Source organism: Bos mutus, chromosome 17 (genome assembly GCF_027580195.1).
Source record: "Bos mutus isolate GX-2022 chromosome 17, NWIPB_WYAK_1.1, whole genome shotgun sequence".
Classification (NCBI taxonomy): Eukaryota; Metazoa; Chordata; class Mammalia; order Artiodactyla; family Bovidae; genus Bos; species Bos mutus.
In genome coordinates this window covers 8,269,419-8,290,689 of record NC_091633.1, presented here as the reverse complement: position 1 = coordinate 8,290,689, position 21,271 = coordinate 8,269,419, and the positions used below count along the sequence as shown (strand labels likewise).

General features: G+C 54.6%; 1 protein-coding gene across 1 annotated transcript; it reads left to right on the top strand.

Moving 5' to 3' along the window:
* Positions 1–236: 236 nt before the first annotated feature.
* On the top strand, positions 237–6,729 carry TMEM119 (transmembrane protein 119). The gene is made up of 2 exons (XM_005909552.3): positions 237–361; positions 4,613–6,729. Exon 2 carries the CDS (start codon positions 4,625–4,627, stop codon positions 5,489–5,491), a length of 867 nt encoding a protein of 288 aa, XP_005909614.1. The 5' UTR covers positions 237–361; positions 4,613–4,624; the 3' UTR covers positions 5,492–6,729.
* The last annotated feature ends 14,542 nt before the right edge of the window (positions 6,730–21,271 follow it).

Genomic DNA, 21,271 nt, shown 5'->3' with positions numbered 1-21,271 from the left:
GTGTGTGTCTGTCGGCCTCAGTCTGCCCTGGGGACCCGTGGTCAGGGAGGAAATGCTGCATCTGGTGTCCCGGGCTGTGGAGGGGGCACCCGTGGAGGAGGGGGTGTCCGTGAGTGTGAGCGGGGAGGGGGACTGCGTGTGGCCGGGCTCGGCCCCGCCCCTCCCCTTGTCCCCACCCCAAACCCACTTAATGAAATCAAGCTGGACGGAGGGAGGGAGTGAGGGAGGGAGGGAGGGAAGGAGGAGGCTGGGAGGGCGGGGGAGGGCGGGCGGCAGCCCAGAGCCGCGGCCACTGGGCACCGCCACGGACTCCAACTCGCTCTGCTCCACCTGGTGGGATACCCTGTGTGCAGAGGAGCTGGTGAGTCCTGGGGCCCCCGCCTCTCTCGGGGAGCCCGGGGTGTCTTGGAGTTCAGGGGGCCGGCGTGAGTGCTTTAGGGGGCTTCTCTAAGTATGTGTGAGCCTTGAGTGTGTGTCGGATGTTGAGTACGTGTGTGACCTGTGTTAACACGACGGGTGGCCAGCTGTGTGTGCCCGGGGATGATGCGTCCTGAGCGCGGTGCTGTGTTGGCCAGAGAGGGGCATGTGTGTGCAGCTGGGGCCTTGCTGTAGGGGGTGTGCTGGAAAGTGGGCGTCGGGGTGGGTATTCCCAGGGTCCGCAGGAGGGTGGTGTGTACGAGGGTGGTCCCACCTGTGGGGCTCCCCAGCGGGTCGGGGGGTACGTGTGTGCACGTGTTGCGTGCGTCCGTGTGTGTTCTCTGTGTGTCTGGGCTGCGGGTCCGTGTAGCCATCCGGGGTGTCGAGACGCTGTGCATCTGTGTCTTTTGTGCCTGTTGTGTGTCTGTGAATTGTGTGTACGTGTGTGGGTTTCAAGACTTCAGGGAAAGACTCCTGTCCTTCCCCAGGCCTCCCCTCCAAGGGGCCCAGGGCCCTGTCCTTGGCTGCCCTGGAGCAGGGGCTTCAGAGCTTCAGCCAGAACCCCTCCCCCCAAGGCCACTAATTGAAGCCAGGTTTCTGTGGGCTCCCCTCCCCCTCTGGCCACCAGTCCCTGAATGGGGGCAGGGCAGCCCCGGCCCCTCAGCCTCAGGTCTTGGCGGGGTACCTTGGCCCTAGGGATGGATTTGAAGTATCTGCCTATTCCTGACCTCAAGTGGGGGCATCACATTTGAAAACAATGAACTGTGAGTGAGATGGGCTCTGGAGAGGGGCCCTGCTCCCAGCTTGAAGTCCTGGATAATCATGTGGTACTACTAATTGACATCTCCGCTGTGCCAGCCACTGCTATTTCTTGTCCTAACGATAGTCCAGGAAGGTGACCTTATCACCATCGTACAGATATGGAAACTGAGGCTCAGAGAGGTGCCATGCCTGACCTCAGGACACACAGCTGGGAAATGACCTCCACCCGGGTGTTCAGAGCCACCTCTCCAGTCAGGCTCTGTCCTGACCGACTGTGTGACCCTGGGCAGGCCTTTCCCAGTGTCGGGCCTGGGTTTCCTCCTGGATGAAATGAGAGGGGTTGGCCTGACCCCACCTCCTCATGGCCCATGAATTTCTGCGTCCTGGAAAAAAAAATGAGGAGCAGGGAGGAGCTGGGGGCAGCTGATGGGCAGGACAATCATGTCAGAGCAGCCCAGCTCAACGTGCCCATTCTACAGACTGGAAACTGAGGCCCAGAGAGGTCAGGGCTCGTCCAGCAGGGTCACACAGTCATGTTCTGTGAAGCCCCGCCGGCTCCCGGCACTCGGCCTGCACATCTCCCAGGGAGCCCGGGGAGGAGAGTCGTGGGGGCGATGAACGGACTCGGAGAGTCAAGGTCTCAGTCTTGAAGAGCCAGAAGTAGTTCGCGTGGCCTCTTTCCGTATCCTCTGCCCCAGCCCCCAAGGCTCTTGGGGAAAGGAACACTTCACTCTGTCTGACTCATTGCTGTGCATGTGTGTATGTGTGCGTGCGTGCGTGCGTGCGTGTGTGTTTGTGTGTGTCTGGTCCTGGATTCCTCGTTGGCTACAGCTTGGGGAGATTTCACTCAACGAGGTATTAATACAAATTTGGTCTTTCCTGGAGGATGGGGGGAAAGAGTGAGCACATTTACACATCAGGTGAGGATAATCATCATTTGTCCAGGGAGGGGGGTGGCGGTGGGAGAGTGCCGGCTGGTCTTGGATCCCTGCTGGCGTAGAAATTCGGCTGCTTCTGAATTCCATCTCCTCCCGCCCCGCGCCCCCCCCCTCCCCCGCGCCCACCCCCCTCCCCTGCCCTTGCCACCGGGGAGCAGCAGCTCCGTACCAGGCGCTTTCTGAACTTGTGGTCTCATCTGATCCTAACAGCTCCGAGAGGCAAGCCCTGTGCTCACCTCCTTGCCCCGCCCCCAGTTTACAGATGGGGAAAGTGAGGCCCAGAGGAGCCGGGCAGCAGAGCCAGACCCAGATGGAACCAGGAAGCTAATACCGGCCTAACTGGCCTTCTCAGTCCGGTGCCTGCAGAGCTTCAGGGCGGAACCTTGACGGCCGCTGCCGCAGGGAAGACCCCTGGTCTTCAGGCCCCACCCGGCCGGCAGTCTATAGTGAGAAGTTTCAGCTGCCACCATGAGAGGTCATTCCAGGGCTTGACTCGAAGCAGCAGGCAGGGAGGTGACTGCTGAGGGAGGGGCAAAACCGCCAAAGATCAAGGCTGTCTGTAGGAACCTAGGCTAACAAGTACCAGGGGAAGGCTCCTGAAGCTCGTGGAACTGCTCAAATTCTGGTCCCAGCTGACAAGTGATGTCAACCAGGGAGTGTTAGCCCATTCCTGGGTCAGCCGGGGGCACATCTGAGTGTGAGTGTGTGTGTGAGTGAGTGTTTGGATTCTCAGAATCACAGAGAAGGAAGGTTCAAATCCCAGCTCTAACACTTAGCATCTGTGTGTCCTTGGGCAGGTCACTGTCTGTCTCTGGACCTCCAATTCCTCATTTGAAAAATGGAGACAATACTAGTGTTCTGGGCTTTTTTGGAATTGCACCCACAAAAGGGGCTCAGATGAGCAACCTGTGGTAAATGTACACGGTGACCTACTCATTTAAAATGTATCTCTTGACTTCCCTGATGGTCCAGTGGTTAAGACTCTTGCTTCCAATGCGGGTTTGATCCTTGATCAGGGAAATAGGATCCCACATGCCATGGAGCATCCCCCACAATTTTTTTTAAAAGAGCCTCTGGGTGAGTGTTGCCTTGTCTGATGTCCTGGAAATTTCTTTTGTATTTTGCTATCTGAGCCAGTTTGTCTGCATTCATGTCATATTGGGAGGCACCAGGTCACTTGGAACGAGCCAGTCAATGGCTCCATGTCATTCTTACATCACTTCCTGTATCCCCAAGTCACCACGAGTTGGTACCGTCACCTGCTTTGCAGAGCGGGGCCTGAGACCTGGGCTCTCATGGGGACCTGCTGCAAGATGTTGGGCACCTGACTCCTTCAGCCCAGGAACTCGCTGTGTGGCCTGAGGCCTGCCCCTTGCCTTCTCTGGGCTTCTGTCTCTCCCATCTGCATCCCCGAGAGGGGGCGCCACAGTCAGGGGCATGTGAGGCTTTCCCATCCTGGCACATACAGCCTCATCCAGCATCAGGGTCCTGAGCCCTCTGCTGGGCCAGGCAGCGGCTCTCAGGGGGCGGCCTGGGGTCCCTGGGTTTGTCTGAGAGGCCAGGCCAACTCACACCAGCTGGGAGAGTTAATGCTTTAGAAGCCAGGCTCCTCCATAAAGCTAGGCCATAAGGAATTTATTAGTCATCCAGGCTGTCTGGGCCAGGGAGGGTCTGGGGGTTCAAATAGGGAGCAGCCTTCCCGTGGGGGAGGGAGGTGCGGAGTTCATCTGGATCCCATTTGGTGGCGGCCACAGGACTCCGGCTCCAGCTTTGTTTTAGGCACAAGGGTTCCCCCGGGGGGCCTTGAGGTGGGGGTTAGCCGTGGGGCACATGCTCACTCAGGCCCCTGCTGAGCTCAGAATCTGGATGCTTCAAAACTTATGACTCTTTTGGTGACAGGACCGCAGATAGGCCAGGGGCAGTGGGGAGGGCTTCCTGGAGGAGGGGGTCAGCTTGCTCACTCACTCACTTGGCCCTCCCTCGGTGCCTACATCCAAACTCCAGCTCTTCCTTAGCAAGTCTTTGAATCCCTCTGAGCCTCAATTTCCTCACCTGGAAAATGGGGAGAATGTAGTACTACCCCCAGCAGGTGGTTCCCAGGAGTCAAGAGAAATTCATCTAAAATAAAATAGGGCCTGGCACATGGCAAGCAATGAAAGAGTAAGTTCTTATTCGTTGAGCCAAGTCCATCAAAATGCATTTATTGGGTGCTTACTGTGGCGTCCAGGACCCAGATATAATGCAAAACCCTGAAGTTGCCCAGATGACTAAGATTCAGCCTGTGCCCTCTAGAAGCTCAGATTGAAGTGAGTCGTTGGGGGCAGGGGAGAACCTACGTGAACCCCGGGATGGGGTCTATTGCACAGTGGGGAGGCTCAGGCCCAGGGAAGGGAAGCGATTGGCTAGAAGAGGTTCTGTGTCCCCTGCACCCCCTCGGGGTCCCCTGAGGCCCCGGGGTCCCACCCTGATGTCTCCCCTGCCTCCCTTCCCCACAGGTCCCCGGCAACATGGTTTCCGCAGCGGTGCCCAGCCTCGCCGTGTCTCTGCTGCTGCTGCTGCTGCGGGTCCTGCCCACCGTGTCCTACTCCGTGTCCCTGCAGGCCGGCTTCCTTGAGGACACGGGGGGCAGCGGGGAGGCCGAGGGCTCGTCGGCCTCCTCCCCTAGCCTCCCGCCGCCGCAAACCCCGGCCCTCAGCCCCACGTTGGTGGGGCCCGAGCCCACGCCCCTGGCGGGCCCTAAGCCCCCCACCAACTTCCTGGACGGCATCGTGGATTTCTTCCGCCAGTACGTGATGCTCATCGCCGTGGTGGGCTCCCTGGTCTTCCTGCTGATGTTCATCGTCTGTGCGGCTGTCATCACCCGCCAGAAGCACAAGGCCTCTGCCTACTACCCCTCATCCTTCCCCAAGAAGAAGTACGTAGACCAGAGCGACCGCGCAGGGGGCCCCCGGGCCTTCAGCGAGGTCCCCGACCGGGCTCCCGACGGCAGGCCTGAGGAGACCCTGGATTCCTCACAGCAGCTCCAGGCTCACATCCTTGCCGCCACCCAGAACCTCAAGTCTCCCTCCAGGGCCGCCCCAAGCAGTGGAGACCTAGCCAGGGCACCAGAGGGCAGATCAGAGGAAGAGGAGAAAGGCCCCCGGGAGGCGGACCTGGAAGCCCAGGGACGTGCGCTTCCGGCGGATAAACCCGAGGTGCCTCCTCTGCCGGAGGAGCCCTGCTCAGTGGAGGCGGACGCAGCTGCAGGCGCCGCGGCAGCCGATGAAGGTCAAGGAGAGCCAGACGTGGCTCCCTTACTCGCCCAGGAAGCCGGGGGCCCAGCTGGTCCCCCCGAAAACCCCTGTGTTTGCGGCAGTGTCCCCCCCAGCATCTAACTGCCCCCTCTCGAACTGCGGGCCCTGACTGTTGGACCCCTAGCGGTCACCTTGGGCATAGAAAGGCCCTTGGTCCCTACCGCGCTCTGACCACCCCGCTTCCCCGGCCACTCCCCGCTGCAGATCCCAGCGTGTCTGACCCTACTACAGTGGGCGGAGATGCTGGTCTCTGTCCCACCTCAGGAATCTCACCGACTTCCAGAACATCTGTCCCCGCAGCCCCAAGGGGCTCATCCGAAAGGCACAGCTCCTCTAGGGGCTGGGACTGGGAGGGGGGTGTCCCAGTCACAGACACATCCGCTGGGAAACAGAAGTCTCAGGTCCCTTGTGACAGTGCCGACGCCGCTGCTTTCCATCAAGGCAGAAAAGAGGAACAGAATAGACATTTTGGAAGAGGTTGAATGAATGGGGAGACGCACAGGGGCCTGGAGGTACCACAGAAGATCCATCAGGAGGTTTCTGTGAGGGGCCCCTGCGCGTAGCACGGGCATTTCCCAAACTGGCTTCCCTGGAAGGACTTTGAGGGCCAAAGAACGAGTCGAGGAAACATTGCTTCTCTGCTCTGTGTACCGTCTCTCCCCTCACCTGCCTAACGAAAGTCCTCCAAGGCTCTGACAAGTCCTGCAGTAAAGGCGCCCATGGAATCCGGTTTCGCTTAGCCTTTCCCAAACTGCTTTTGACCTTGGAATACTTTTGTTTTGTTTTACAGCTACAGAGTAAAATCCTGCAGAGAACACTCTGGAAGTTACTGCTCTAAATGTTCCACGGGGTGCCCCCTCCCCAGTTTCTGGATGGTCCAGGGTGAGGGTGGTGGGGTTTGGGGTCTCGGCCTCTCATCCTGCTACTTACGGCTGTAGGGATGGGGCAAGTGAAGTTCACCTTTCTTGCCAGGGACTCCAAGCGACCTAGAAGCTGGCTGGGAGGTGCTTCTAGGTGTGTGAGGGGACCCCATTCTAGGAGGGGTCTGAAGGTATGGGGGAGGGCTTCCGACACCCAGGCTGGAAGCAGGGGTCCATGGCCCCCCACCCTTCACACACACACACACACACGCCTGGCAGCCTGTGCCCACAGCATTCTTTAGTCTTCAACAAGGGAGCCTGAGCTTCATCCAGGATTTGGGGAGGCCCTGTGAGGGGATTCTTGTTTCTATTCCTCCGTCCAGGCTCCACCACCTCTGCACAGCTGTCCAGGTGCTGGAATATAACAAACCAGCACAATAAACCTTTATTCAGGCCTGAGCATGCTGGTTTTCTGGGGGTGGGGAGAAGGAGTCTGCTGGGAGGTTGGGGGGCATTTCCTCTGGGCTTTTCTGTAGGGATGGGGCAACTTTTGGAGGGGTGGGACAAATCAACCTGGCCTTGGGGGCCGGGTGGGTGTGGGAAATGGAGGGAGGGATGGATGCCGCATGGGAACAGGGGCCAGAGTCTGTGCCCCAGAAGCCCTGGGCTCATGGCCACCGAGGCAGCGTCCATTCGCGCCTCTGCTGCTTACGGTGTCTGCAGGAGAACCACCCACCTCTGTTTCCCCCAGGAGACAGGGGCCGTGGAGGGGCTTGGAGCCAAAGTTGTAGTTCCCCCTCTCCCTGCAGAATGGCTGAGGGCCGTTCTGGGTCTCAGGGACAGCACCACACTGGCCGCACCCTTGGCCTGCGGTGCCTGGGGTGGAAGGCCGTCCCTGCCTTTTGTCTCCTCACCCACCAGGCTCCTCCTTGCCTTTGATGGCGATTCCTGTGGCCACTGCTACCCCAGCTGCCAGCTGGAATCCAGACGTGGCTGGGCTGGGAGCATGTGCTGGATCCCTGGGGTGATGGGGGCGGGAGGCTATCCCCACCTCCTGCAGCCCCTCTCCTCCTCCGACCCCACATCCATCCGGAGAGGGCCGGGGTTTGGGTTTCAAAACACACAATGGCCACTGTCTGGCTCAGTGGGGAAGGGCTCTCCCTCTCAGCCCAGACAGGCGACCGCCCAAGGACGTAGGGAGAATTGAAATACAAATACTGAATACCAGGATGCTGTGTGGCTTGGACCAAGTCACTCCACCTCTCTGGGTGTGACGAGCCCTCTGCTTGTTCCTGAGCTCCTGCGGGGTCCTAGGCGCAGGGGTGTGGCTAGGAAGTACATGAAGCTTCCCCAAGTCAGGCAAAACCCAGGTAAGACAGCAGCAGACATTGGAGATCCCTGGGGAGCAGGCAGGGCTGGGTCTCCGATCAGCAGTTGCCTGGCCAGTGGCTCACCGTTAGTGTCCACTGGGCCCTCCAGAGGACGTGGGGTGTGCAGTTTTAGCCACAGCCTGTTTCCCCAGGGACTGGGGAGGAGATTAAGGAGGGGGTCTGAGCCACAGTGCAGGAATTGACCTCTCACCGCTGAGCTTTTACAGCTACTATTCCCTCTGCCGAAGACACCCTTCCACCCCCTCCCTTGCTTTGCTAACTCTAATTTTCTTTTTGGCCATGCAGTACGGCATGCGGAATCTTAATTCCCTGACCATGCATTGAACCTGTGCGCCCTGCAGCGGAATCTCGGAGACCTAATCACCGGACAACCAGAGAATTCCCGTTAACTCTCATCTTTTAGCTTCTGGCTTAGATATCCCCTCCTCCCCCCTCCCTCCTTCCCAGTCTCTCTTCTACAGTCCTGTGGGCTCAAGGATGACAATAGTCGCTTAGTTATGGAGTATCTGTTATGTGTCAGGTACGGCTCTAAGCAGTGGACATCATCAACTCATGGCAACCCAGGCACTGTCGTCATCCCCATGTCACAGCTGGGGAAACAGAGGTCCAGAGAGAGGAAGTCAGTTGCCCAGATCACAGAGCCAGGATTCCAGCCCTGCGGTCTGATTCCGGAGTCTGAGTTCTCTGGGCTCCACTGCTTTTTCAATGAATGAACGAGTGACTGAATGAAGGACGCCCTTGGGGAGGACAGAATGGCTGCACGACCTCTAAGGCTTGGAGCCCCTCCGCCCTGCCCCCCGCATCTGTGATGGAGTCACCCAGGAGGGGCCTTTGGTGGGCTCACATCTGGCCGGCATCAGCGGGGAGTGAGCCGCGGAGGGAGACCACGGTGGGGATGTGTGTGGCGAGTCCAAGGGAGGAGGAGACAGCACGGCTTAAGGGAGCGGGTAGGGTGAGGGGTTCCAGCGTTCCCAGGGATCCCGGTATCTGCCAGGGCAGGAACAGGCCCCCCCTGTCCCGGGCCTTGTAAAACCCCACAGCTGCCCCCAGTCGGGGAGTCTGCCCCGGGGCCAGCCCACGGCCGCCTTTGAGGGGGAGGGGGAGGGCCAGCAAAACCACCCTGAGACGTGAACCCCAGCTGGTGTGGGAATGGGGCTTCAGGTGACGTGAGGTGGGGTGGGGTGCTGAAGAGCCCCGTCCCTGTGTCCTGCCCTGCTCTGATCGTCTGACAGGCTGGGCATACTCTGGCTGGCATTTTGCTGAAAACAGGAGGGACAGAACCCACACCTGCCGGGCTGCTCTGTGCTGGGCTCATCATCGTTACCCCTTGGGGTTCTCACAGTGGTCTGGGCTCTCCGGTGAGACCACCTGAGTCAGTGCCAGCTCCACACTTGCTTGCCTGGCTGCGTGGCCTTGGGGGAGTCCCCTCGCCTCTCTGGGCCTCTGTGGATAAAGAGAAGATGAACCCACTCCAGCCCGCAGTGTTCTCCACCTGCCCAGCGGGATTACCTGGGAGCTCAGAAACTCCTTTCTACCTGGCCCCCACCCAGACCAATGAAATCAGAGTGTCCAAGGGTACAGCCAGGCAGTTGTCACAGCCAAGATGCAAAGTCCACCGGGAGAGGGGCCAGGGATCTGAACACCACTGTCTCTCCAGCACTCAACACTGCCCCTAGCACATAGCAAGCGCTCTGTGTGTGCACATGCATGTAAGGCAAAGGAGGGATGGTGCCCGCACATCCATAACCACATCTAATCCTTCCTACACTCTCCACGGAGAGAGGAGCAATATCATTACCCTCCCCCCATTTTGCAGATGAGAAAACTGAGGCTCAGAGGGGCGTAGTGACTTACCTAAAGTCACACAGCAGGGCATAGCTGGTCTTTGAACCCAGGTCTGTCTGGCTTCTCAGCCTGGACTCTTCAGTGCTGAGCCTCCCACCTCATTTTAGAACTTCGTGGCCCAAAGGGAGAGCCCCTTCCCTGATGGTAGAGTGGGCACGAGCATTTTGTATCCATTGCATTTCATCTTGGGTCCCCCTTCCTTGTTCTGACCCCACCCTGCCTCCCGGGGTGATGACAGTGACTGCCCACTGCCTGTCTTTGTTTTCATTCATAGATTCTTGGAATCATCCAGTTTTTTGCCTTGCCTGGGATGATGTAACCCTCTGAGTTCTGAGGTGGCCCAGAAGTGTGTAGCAGGGTCATAGATCTTTTGTATCCCAAATACAGTTCTTTATGAGCACCTACTCTGTGCCATGTATTGGGGAGGAACTGTTAGCAAAACAGATCTGAGGCTACATTCTAGCAGAGGAAATGAAACTTCATCAAAGAATCATCCAGATGCAACCACAATGATTAATAACGGAAATAGCCACCATTTATAAGTGGACTGTTATGCACGTGTCTGGCATTTTACCCATATTACTTTTTACAGCTTTACTGAGGTGTTATTGACACACAATAAAACGCACATATTCAAGGGTGAAATTTGATAATTTTGACACGTGTTTAAAGCCATCACCACAATGAATATAATGGATATACCCATCACCCTTTGTAATCTCTCCTTACTGCTCCCCCACCCCCACCCCAGTCCCCAGGCAACTATTGGTCTGCTTTCTGTCACTGTGAATCACTTTTATCTTCTGGAGTTTTATGTAAGTGGAACCTCCAGTGTGTACTCTGTTTTTGTGTATGGCTTCTTTCACAGCATAAATATTTTGAGATTTATTCGTGTTATTATATCTACCAATATTTCACACTTTTTTATTGCTGAGCAGTAGTCCCTTGTGGGCGTCCCATGGGGCACAGTGATAAAGAATTCACCTGCCAGTGTGGGAGAAGCAAGAGACGTGGCTTTGATCCCTGGGTCGGGAAGATCCCCTCGAGTAGGAAATAGCAACCCACTCCAGTATTCTTGCCTGGAAAGTTTCATGGTCAGAGGAGCCTGGGAGGCTACACTCCATGGGGTTGCAACAAGTAGGACACAACTGAATACACACACAGACACACACACAGTATTCCCTTGTATATGCATATGAAAACTTATCCATTTTCCTGTTGATGGATGTTTGTGTGGTTTCCGGCTTTGGCTATTACAAAAAAAGCTATGAACTACTGGATGTTATTTTATCTCTCCCTCCCAACCTTATTAAAGAGATGATTGTTAGTGCTCCCCATTTTACAGATGAGACACATGGAGACTCTGAGAGGTCAAGTAACTTTTCCAAGGTCACACAGCCAGTAGTTGGAGCATAGAATCTTAAAGAGTGAGAATTTTTGAGCTAAGTGACTTTAGGGAACCTCTAAAGTTGAGAGAGACTCAGACCAGGCCCTCATTTTATACTTGGGCATTTGAGGACCAGACAGGCTGGGTCTCATCTAGAGCTGGGTGAGAATTCGGGGTTCTGCTGGGCAGTCTTGCACTGTATCCAGCTCCACTCTGCTTTATCCTGCCTCTTCATCTGGTTTGGGGGAAGGATCTGTCTGGGGTGGGACAGGGATTTGTCATTTTTTCAGGAGGTTTTAATTTCGGGATTCCTCCGGCTGCTCAGAAATAGCAGGAAGGATTTGGTGCTGGCTCCAGGGCAAGCTGCGGGAGATTCCCCCGCAGCTGCTCCCCCTTCCCAGGCGGGTGCAGGGTTTATGGTGGCAGCTGCAAAGTATAAAATAGCTCTGCTCGTAAATCTGCTCTTGCCAAGGTCCCTGATGCCAGAGGCCTCTGCAATGCTCAGCATGGTCCCCCCACCCTCTGGGGCCCTGCAGTGACGCTGACGATGCCCTGGAAGGCTGGAGGGTCCAGGTCTAGGGTGGTCACCTGTGGCCTCTCCCTTAGGGTTTGGAGAGTTGGTCTCAGCTGGAGGGCCTGGAGGGGGAAAGGACTAGGATTGCACAGGCCGGACTGGGGACAATGAGGGGAGAAGGTTGTAGTGGACATGGAAATAGGGAACCAAGAGACCTAGTTAGGGTCCTCTTAGCTGTGTGACTTGGGCATATCAAGTTTTTGAACTGTAGGTTCCTTGCTTGTAAAGCTGGGGCCCTATCTCCCCAGAATGGATGTGAACGCACTTTACAATGTGCAGGGCAGGGTCGTCTGGTGGTTAGGGGTTCAGATGACCTGGGTTGGAATCTCAGTTCTGCCACTTCTCAGCTGTGTGACCTTGGGCAAGTCACTTAACCTCTCTGGGCCTGAGTGAGTTTCCTCATTTGTGAAACAGAACCTCGGAGGCTTGAGGTGGGAGTTGCATTCATTCTCGTAGAGCAAATCCGCCACAAGTGCTCATTGAATGTGAGCTCCTGTTTGCTGTAAACTGTGAAGTGCCATTCCTCAGGAAAAGAGGGAAACTTCTGTCTCTAAATGTCTGGTTGTTCTGGGAGTCACTTCTTTCCAGGTCTAGGTTTAGAAGCTTCAGTATCCTAAGATCAGTGATTTTAGAGGCTTGGAACTTCACATTTTAAACATCTATTCTTGAGGGGCAGGGCAGAGGGTGCTAGAAGGATTGGTGGACTCAGAGCACCACCAGCAGCCAGGAAAGTCCTGTGAACTCTGGGGAGAGGGCGACAGATGCAGCCAGAGACAGAAACAGGGTGCTGTGGCCTTTTGGGGGTGAAAAGCCACCCCCATCCCATGTGCCCCTCTGCAGGGGCTTGGCGCCCAGTGGGGGCCAGGGGTCATGTGGCAGCTGTTCCCCGTCTCCCTCTGGGGTGTGGTGTCCCCAGCCAGGGTTTGGATACTGTCTGGTGGGTACAGCTGGAGACGTGGCTGTCTATATGGGCTGGGGAGCCCAGGGACTCAGGCGGGGCAGGTGCTGGGGCTATTTCTAGGGGGTTGGAAAGGTGAGGGGGACCCAGTGGGATTAATTGCCAGGTGGCCTGGAATATCTCTCCTTCCCTCTCTGCTGTGTATCCAGTATGAAAGTGAAAGTGAAGTCACTCAGTCTCTTTGTGACCCCATGGACTGCCATGGACTGTAGCCTACCAGGCTCCTCCATCCATGGGATTTTCCAGGCAATAGTACTGGAGTGGGTTGCCATTTCCTTCTCCAGGGGATCTTCCCGACCCAGGGATCGAACCCGGGTCTCCTGCATTGCAGACAGACGCTTTACTCTCTGAGCCACCAGGGAAGTCTCCAGGGAAGTATCCAGTATAAAACAAACCAAATGCTTAGACTGGCCAGAAATTTCTCTAGGCGCGGTGGGGGAAGGGCGGAAGGTGTCTGCATCCCAGAAAGACTGGGGTGCAGATCCCAGCGTTCGAATCCCACCTCCAGGCTGCTCAACCCTGGGCAGTTTCTGCTCTCTCTCAGCACTTCACCTGTGAAACTAGGTCCTGCCCTCTTGTGAGGCTTAGATGAGAACAATGCTCCTTGAGCAAGTGGCCCACTTGGGAGACCCCCAAGTCCCCCACCTGTGCCTTCCTCAGAATTTAAATCCCACCATGAGGGTGTTTCCATCACTTCTTCAGCACCCACTGTGTAGCAAGCGTGGCACTGAGGACTTTCTACACACTGGGTTCTCACAAAGCTGAGGGTGCCACGGGTATGATCCACCTTATACAGAGGGAGGCATGGAAGCTCAGAGAGGCCAAGTGGAGGCAGGTCACATAGCCAGAAAGAACATGAGCCTGGTTTTGAATCTCCTGGGCTTTTGGGGATCCCATGCGTGCGTGCTAAGTTGGTTCAGTCGTGCCCGACTCTTTGAGACCCCCGTGGACTGTAGCCTGCCAGGCTCCTCTGTCCATGGGATTCTCCAGGCAAGAACACTGGAGTGGGTTGCCATGCGTTTTTCCAGGGGATCTTCTCGACCCAGGGATCGATCCCGTGTCTCTTATATCTCCTGCAATGGCAGGCAGGCTCTTAACCACTAGCTCCGCCTGGGAAGGCACCGAGATTCCCGTAAGTAGGGCTCTAACCACAGCTCCACGCTGCCTGCAAGCTTACTGGTGAAGGAATGAGTGAATGAATGAGCGCATGAATGCAGGACAACGGGGTTGATGGGGCCCGAGGCCAAAGTGTCCAGACTTCCATGTGACCGCCACAGCTCAGCTGGTGGCAGGGACGTCATCTCAGTTGTTGGTACTGCATCCTTGTGGTTCTACGAGGTGGAAAGGCAGCAAAGAGTGCTTTGACTGAAACTGGCCACGGGGTCGGGCCCCGCCTATGCACCAACAGAGGATGAGATGGTTGGGTGGCATCACCGATTGGATGGACATGAGTTTGAGCAAGCTCCGGGAGTTGGTGATGGACAGGGAAGCATGGCGTGCTGCAGTCCATAAGGTCGCAAGGAGTTGGAAACAGCAGAGCGACTGAACCGATGCAACGACTGCGCGTGCATACATCTTGCCTGGGGGCGGGGTCTGGATAGGGGGCGGAGCTTGGCGTCCCTGCACCTCCCACCACCACCTGGGGCCGGTCTCCCGGTGTTACCAAGTGTACTGAAGTGGCCTTCCAATCCACGTGGCCGGGGAATGACCAAGCTAGCCTGCTGGGCTCCAACCAATGCTTTGACCCTGCCCAGGATGCTGCATGTGGTCGACGCCGAGAGTCCACCAGGTCTCTGGGGCCTAGCCCATGGGCCCTGGGCTCTCCGGCGGCGTGAACTTGAAGGTGGGGGGCCCAAGGCAGGCACTGACTCTGGGTCTGGGGCCCCGGGGTGAAGGTCTGGCTCTGCCTCTGTCCTGGTTGTGCTTTCTGAGGGAAGTCACTCACTCCTTCTGGCCCTCAGCTGCTTCTCCCACAAAGGAAAGAAGGAGGCAACATCTAGATTTCAGGCAGCTGGTGGGCCTCAAATTGTTCCCGTGTGAGGCGGCGATTGTCAGCAGCCGAGACAAGGGCTGCAGGAAGCCATTTTCCCTGAAGTAAAAAGAGTCACTTGATTCTTGGATGAGAAGATCTTGGGAGAACCTGGCGTTTTTTTACCCTCTTGAATCCATTGTGGGGAGAGCAACCACCGGCACCCCCCCAACCCGCCACCCCACCTTAAGAGACCCCTGGAAGAGGTGTCCCAGCTTCTCGGACTGCCTCTCCAGCATCTGAACAAACCCTCTCAGAAGCCACTTTCTACCTAAGGGAAGTCGAACTGGCTTGGCCCGAGGGCCAGTTTCCCCCAGCGGAGCCCCCAGCACAAGCTCTGGCTGGGAGGACAGGGCCAGCTATGGGCGAGCCAGTTAGAAACTCTTCTGAATTTTTCCCCTGGCCTCTCACGAGATAAGAACATCTCGACTTTGTCCGGATCTGATCCCCGCACTGTCTGGTTTTGAGTAGACTTCAGAAAGAGATAGAAGGAGGCTTTTGGAAGGTGGTGGGGCCACATCGACCAAGCTTGTCCATGTGTTTGCCCCTGAGATTCTTTTCCAGAAGGTGCTATGGAAATACTTCTGCATGGGCCTTGAGATGGGCCTACAAAGATGGTTGGTGCTAGCGCTGATGCAAATAAATGAGAAAAGGGGAAATGACTTAAGTGCCCATCGCTGTGGGAGGGTTAGGGAGATGGTGGTCCTGTCGAGTTCAAGAGGACATTCAGAGAGAATTTGCTTCTGGGAGAAGGGTCTGGACATAAGGACTGTCGTCAACATGTCCTAATTTGTTTTCATGTGAATGATTTCATGTTGAAAGATCACTGTGAAGCCGATTCCATCAGCTTCATTGAGCTAGTGAGGAAAGCACCCATGCTCAGAGAATTGTTGACGGATGTGGTAACCCCAGGGGCGAGAGGACTTGTCACACCATGGGTGAGCTGGGGAGAGGGCTCAGGTCCTGGGTCTGGTCTGGCAGCTCATTGCTCCTGTGGTCTGTAGTCTGTCTTATATGAGCGAAAGGGCAGCCCTGGTGTGATGGATTCATGCCTGGGAGTCACTTGTTGGAAGTGTGAGCCCAGACTTCCGCCACCTGGGCTTCGGGCACCCCGACAATGGAACCAGTTCAGGGTGCCTCCAGGTCAGGCATGGGGGCAGAGCAGGCCCTGGGTGAGCTCACAAGGGGAGACCACAGGCGGCAGAGCTGGAGGGCCCTGTGTCACCAGGCCATCCTGCATGTGGATGTCTTTGCAGACACCAGGTCCTGCTGGAGGGGCCTTGCCAAAGCCAGGGATAGAGGCATCACGTTTTCAGCAGTGCTGCCAGACGACTTTTCCAAAATGCGTCACCAGTTTCCACCACCATCTAGGTCTAAGAGTGGTTCAGGTTCCCCACACCCTTGCCAGCAGTGTGAGTTTCCAATCAGAGAGATGAGGAGTGGTATTTCATTATTTTCATTTTGGTTCTCTGATTATCTGTGTGAGAGAGGGGCTTTTAACCCCATGGAGTTCCTCTCCTATGAATGACCTGTTTCTGGCCTTAGTTTCCACGTGTTGATTGATTAGGTACGCACTGGTTTTCAACATTTTTTGAACCATAAAATCCTTTGTTAGAATAAACTTCCTAGGAATCCTAACATCGGAGGAGGCAATGGCGTCCCACTCTAGTACTCTTGCCTGGAAAATCCCAGGGATGGAGGAGCCTGGTGGGCTGTAGTCCATGGGGTCGCTAAGAGTCAGATTCGACTGGGAGACTTCACTTTCACTTTTCAGTTTCATGCACTGGAGAAGGAAATGGCAACCCACTCCAGTGTTCTTGCCTGGAGATTCCCAGGGATGGGGGAGCCTGGTGGGAGGCCGTCTATGGGGTCACACAGAGTCGGACATGACTGAAGCGACTTAGCAGCAGCAGCAGCAGCAGCAGCAGCAGGAATCCTAACATAAATTGAATGAAAGCAAAGCTGCCTCTTGGAGGAGGGGTGGGATTCCCAGAGGTAACTGTTTGCCCCTCTTCCCCCTCTTCAGGGGCTCCTAGGGCTTATAGTTTGCAAACAGTTGGTATAGTCCCACTACTCCAGCTCTAAGTGGGGAAACTGAGACCCAAAGTTGCCCAGAAAAGATCAAGGCAGGTCCCCAGGTAGGCTGACCGTCCGTGGTCATTCAAGAAGGATCTCTAGGGAGATGGTCCATCCATCAGTGGCAGGTTCGTTACGTCCAGTCTGTGCCCTGCGTGCCATTTGTTTTCTGTGTGATGGTGGTGGGGGTGGGTGATGGATGGTGCTGGAGGTGGTGACGTCAGTGTGGAGGTGGCTGTGGTGGTGAACATCTTTGCTTTGTTCCTGATCCTCATGGGAGTGCTTCCAAAGTTTTCCTGTGATGTTTGCTGTAGTTTTCTGGTAAATGTCTTTTCTTCAAGTTAAGGAAATTCCTTTCTATTCTTAGATTGCCAAGATTTTTGAGTTGCAGATGGACAGTGAAGTTTATCAAATGCTTTCCAGTATCTACAAAGATGATGTTGTTGTTGAGTCGTCGTGTCCGACTCTTTGCGACCCCCATGGACTGTAGCCCGCTAGGCTCCTCTGTCCATGGGATTTCCCAGGCAAGAATACTGGAGTGGGTTGCCATTTCCTTCTCCGGGGAATCCTCCTGACCCAGGGATTGAACCTGTATCTCCTGCATTGGCAGGGGGGGTTCTTTACTACTGAGCCAGCAGGTGAGATGGTTCTTTTTTCTCACCGTGGGGCACTGTATGAAGACCTCCCTGGGAAAGTCCAAATGAACTGATTTTGTCTCAAGCATGGAAACTCGCTCTCTCTCTCTCTCTCTCATCCATTTTCTCTGTCCCTTTCTCTTTACCTAAACACAGACACTTTTCCAGGCCCAGGGAGCTGGACAGTAGAGGAGGGCGAGGCATCAGAATAGAAATGATCTCCCGTGCTGGGTCAGCGCTTTCCGCCTGCCTGACTTCTGCTGCCGTTTCCTGTACTAATCCCGGGGGGACCAGCTCCCCCCTATCTGGTTCCAGACATAGCCCGAGACATTCTGAGGTTGCTTTAAAATGCTGGTGGCAGACAGACAGGGGAGGATCTTGAAGCCTGGCATTCCTCCCCAGGATGCCGGAGGAGGGGGGAAGCTCGGCGGGTGTGTGGTGGGGGAGGAATTTGTCTTGAAAGGGGGGGCGGGTTGGCTCGGGATGTGGGGAGAAGGGCTGGTTGCTAGGCAGAATCGGCAGAGATGAATCATGTCCTGGCGGGAGCTGGTTATGGGCTAAAATGAGAAGTTATCCAAGGATGTGGAATCTTGTTGTTTGAGCTGGAAGGGAGTATGGACTCATCGGGTCCAGTCCCCTCATTTTGCAGACAGAGGAACTGCAAATACAGAGAGAGAGAAAGTTTTGCCCAGAAAGTAAGGAATGGATCTCTTGCCTCATAGCTTTTTCCAGGGATGGTGGCCAAAATAAGCCTTTGGCACCGCCTCCTGTATTGTACGCGGTTACTGTTCTAGGTAACTGAGATTTCATGGTGAATCCTCTGACTTGCTTTCCCTGAGCAAGAGAAATTCAGAGTGTTATGCTGTGAGACAAATATATGGACAGTGTGATGTTGGGGTGGATGGGGGAGGCCTGTCTGGGGAGATGGCATTTGAAGTGAGCTGCAGATGCGGGAGGAGAAGCTCTGGGAAGAGGGCTGCAGGCAGTGGGGCCAGTCTGTGCAAAGGTCCTGTGGTGGGGATGAGTTCGGTGAGTTTGAGACACAGCAGGGAGGCCAGGGGGCTGAGGGAGGCATAAGGGGGACAGGCAGGACCTTGGAGACCAGAGAGAGGTTCAGTGGGAAGCTGTTGCCTGCCCTGCGTCAGGGGCGTGATCCCTGTTGTGACCCCTTCTCCTGCCCCGTGTTGCCTGCTAAGGGCCTTTCCTGTGCATGAATGAGCATTTAGTAAGCCCCTACTGTGTGCTGAGCTGTCCTGGGCCCTTCGTCCACATGGTCTCGTTTCATCATGTGGCAGTGTCTCCCAGGCTGACTGTTGGAGAAGGACAGATGGGAGAGGCCCACGCTTGCTCATGGTCGCTCTCCGCAGGCATCCCTGGCCCAGGCTCTGTCCCTCATTGAGACCCTCTGCTTGGTTAGCTCAGCTGGGAAAGGACCAGCCTGCACGAACAGCTTGCCCTTTGGTTCAGCTCCTGAAGAAAAGAGTGGGAAAGGTTGAGAGGAGACTCTGATCCCGGCTGCCGCCCAAGAAGACTTGCCAGGAAGCAGGGCCATGCTGGCCCGAGCCTTTGGGGTTGGAATGGATGAGCACCCACTGGAAGGGAGGTGGTCCCCAGGGGCTCTGCTGTGATGGGAAAGTGAGCAAGAATCTGGGGCTGGAGGGCAAATGGGACAGTGTGAGAAACTCCCAAAGGGCTCTTTGCCCCAGGATAGTAAGCCCAGCAGATGCCTGGAATTCCACCAGTGATTTACTTGGTGGTGTTATCAAGCCTTCCTTTTGGCTTCTCTTTTGTAAGATGCAAATCCCCTTTGGAGAAAAGTGAGAAGATGATATCGCAAACCCAATATTGTGATAAAATTTAGAGATTGTAAGTGATAGGGGCCCTGATGCTGAACAACTCTGAGGGGCCATCAGAGTTTTGTTTTGTTTTTCTCCATGGGGTCACTGGAGACTTTGTTGGGGCTACCCTGCCACCCATCTTCTCCCTCTGCTCAGTCCTGCTTGCTTAACCAGGCTTCCACAGGTGTCAATCCCAGGAACACTCCTAGATCAATGCCCTGCTTGTTAACTCCACCTGAGGGTCAACTCTCTGGGGAATCTGACCTAGCATACTGAAGGTGATGATGATGGTTATAAAGTTGATGATGAAGGTGATAATGTTGATACCGAAGATGACAGTTATAATGATGGTACTGATGATGGTGGTAACGGTGATACTGATGATGACACTGATGCTGATGGTGTGATGCTGATTGTGATAATGTTGATACCGGTGATGACAATGATAATGATGCTGTTGGTGGTGGTAATGTTGATACTGATGATAACACTGATGATGCTGCTGATGGTGATAATGTTGATACTGGTGATGACAATGATAATGATGATGATAATGTTGGTACTGATGATAACACTGATGATGATGCTGATGGTGATAATGTTGATACTGGTGATGACAATGATAGTGAGGCTGTTGGTGGTGGTCGTAATGTTGATACTGATGATGATGACACCAGTCATAATCATATTGATGATGGTGATAACATTGATACTAATGACGATGGTATAATGTTGGTGATGGTGATAATGTTGATACTGATAATGACAATGATAATGATGATGATAATGTTGGTACTGATGATGACAGTGATGATGAAGGTATTGAAGATGGTGGTAATGTTGATACTGCTGCTGATGACAATGGTAATGATGGTGTGATGTCCATGATGGTGAAAACATTGATACTGATGATGGCAGTGATGATGATGGTTGATGTGCCAGTCTGCTCAGGCTGCCATAACAAGATACCACAGATGTCGTGACTTAAACAATAGAAGTTTCTTTTCTCACAGTTCTAGAGGCTGGAAGGTCTAAGATCGAGTTTCCAATAGGGCTCAATTTCTGTGGGAGCTTTCTGGCTATTAGATGGTTACTTTGTCCTCACACAGGACTTCTCTGGTGGCTTAGATGGTAAAGCGTCTGCCTGCAATGTGGGAGACCCGAGTTTAATCCCTGGGTTGGGAAGATTCTCTGGAGAAGGAAATGGCACCCCACTCCAGTACTCTTGCCTGAAGAATCCCATGGATGGAGGAGTCTGGCAGGCTACAGTCCACGGGGTTGCAAAGAGTTGGACACGACTGAGTGACTTCACTTTCACTTTTCTTTTGTCCTCACATGGCCTATCCTCTGAGCATGAGTGAGGAGACCTCTGTACCCTTATGACCTTTTTTAACCTTAATTACCTCTGAAAGACCCTATCTTCAAATATAGTCACAGTGAGGTTAGGGCTTCAATATATGCGTTTTGGGAGAGGGGACACAGTATAGTCCATAGCAATGATCATGGTGACAATAACGATGGCAGTGACCATGATGGTGACATTTGTCACTACTGCTAATGGTGGTGACGATGTTGCTAATGATGGTGGTGACCGTGGTGATGATAATGACAAGAATAACTGTGATAGTATAGAGGATGATTATGGTGATGATGATGGAAGGTGATGATGATAGGGTTGATGGGGATGATGATGGTGATGACCGGGATGATGGGGATGGTGACTGAGAGAATCATTTCCTAGGTAGGTTGATAAGAAGTCTAGGGGTCCCCAAGGGGAGAGGGGTCTGGAATTCTCAAGGAGGAAAAAAGGACAAACTTTTTTTTCCCTCTACATTCCTTAGGATTATGTATCCTGCCTGAGGACAGTCTCTGGATTAAACCTTGTGGCTAATTCTGTTATCTTAAAATGTAAATTATAGGAGTAGGTCTGGTCTTTACAAGGATTATGTAACAATAATGTATCCTGCCTGAAGGCAGTCTCTGGACTAAGTCAGTTCAGTTCAGTCGCTCAGTCATGTCCAACTCTTTGCAACCCCATGAATTGCAGCAGGCCAGGCCTCCCTGTCCATCACCAACTCCAGGAGTTCACTCAGACTCACATCCATCGAGTCGGTGATGCCATCCAGCCATCTCATCCTCTGTCGTCCCCTTCTCCTCCTGCCCCCAATCCCTCCCAGCATCAGAGTCTTTTCCAATGAGTCAACTCTTCGCATGAGGTGGCCAAAGTACTGGAGTTTGAGCTTTAGCATCATTCCTTCCAAAGAAATC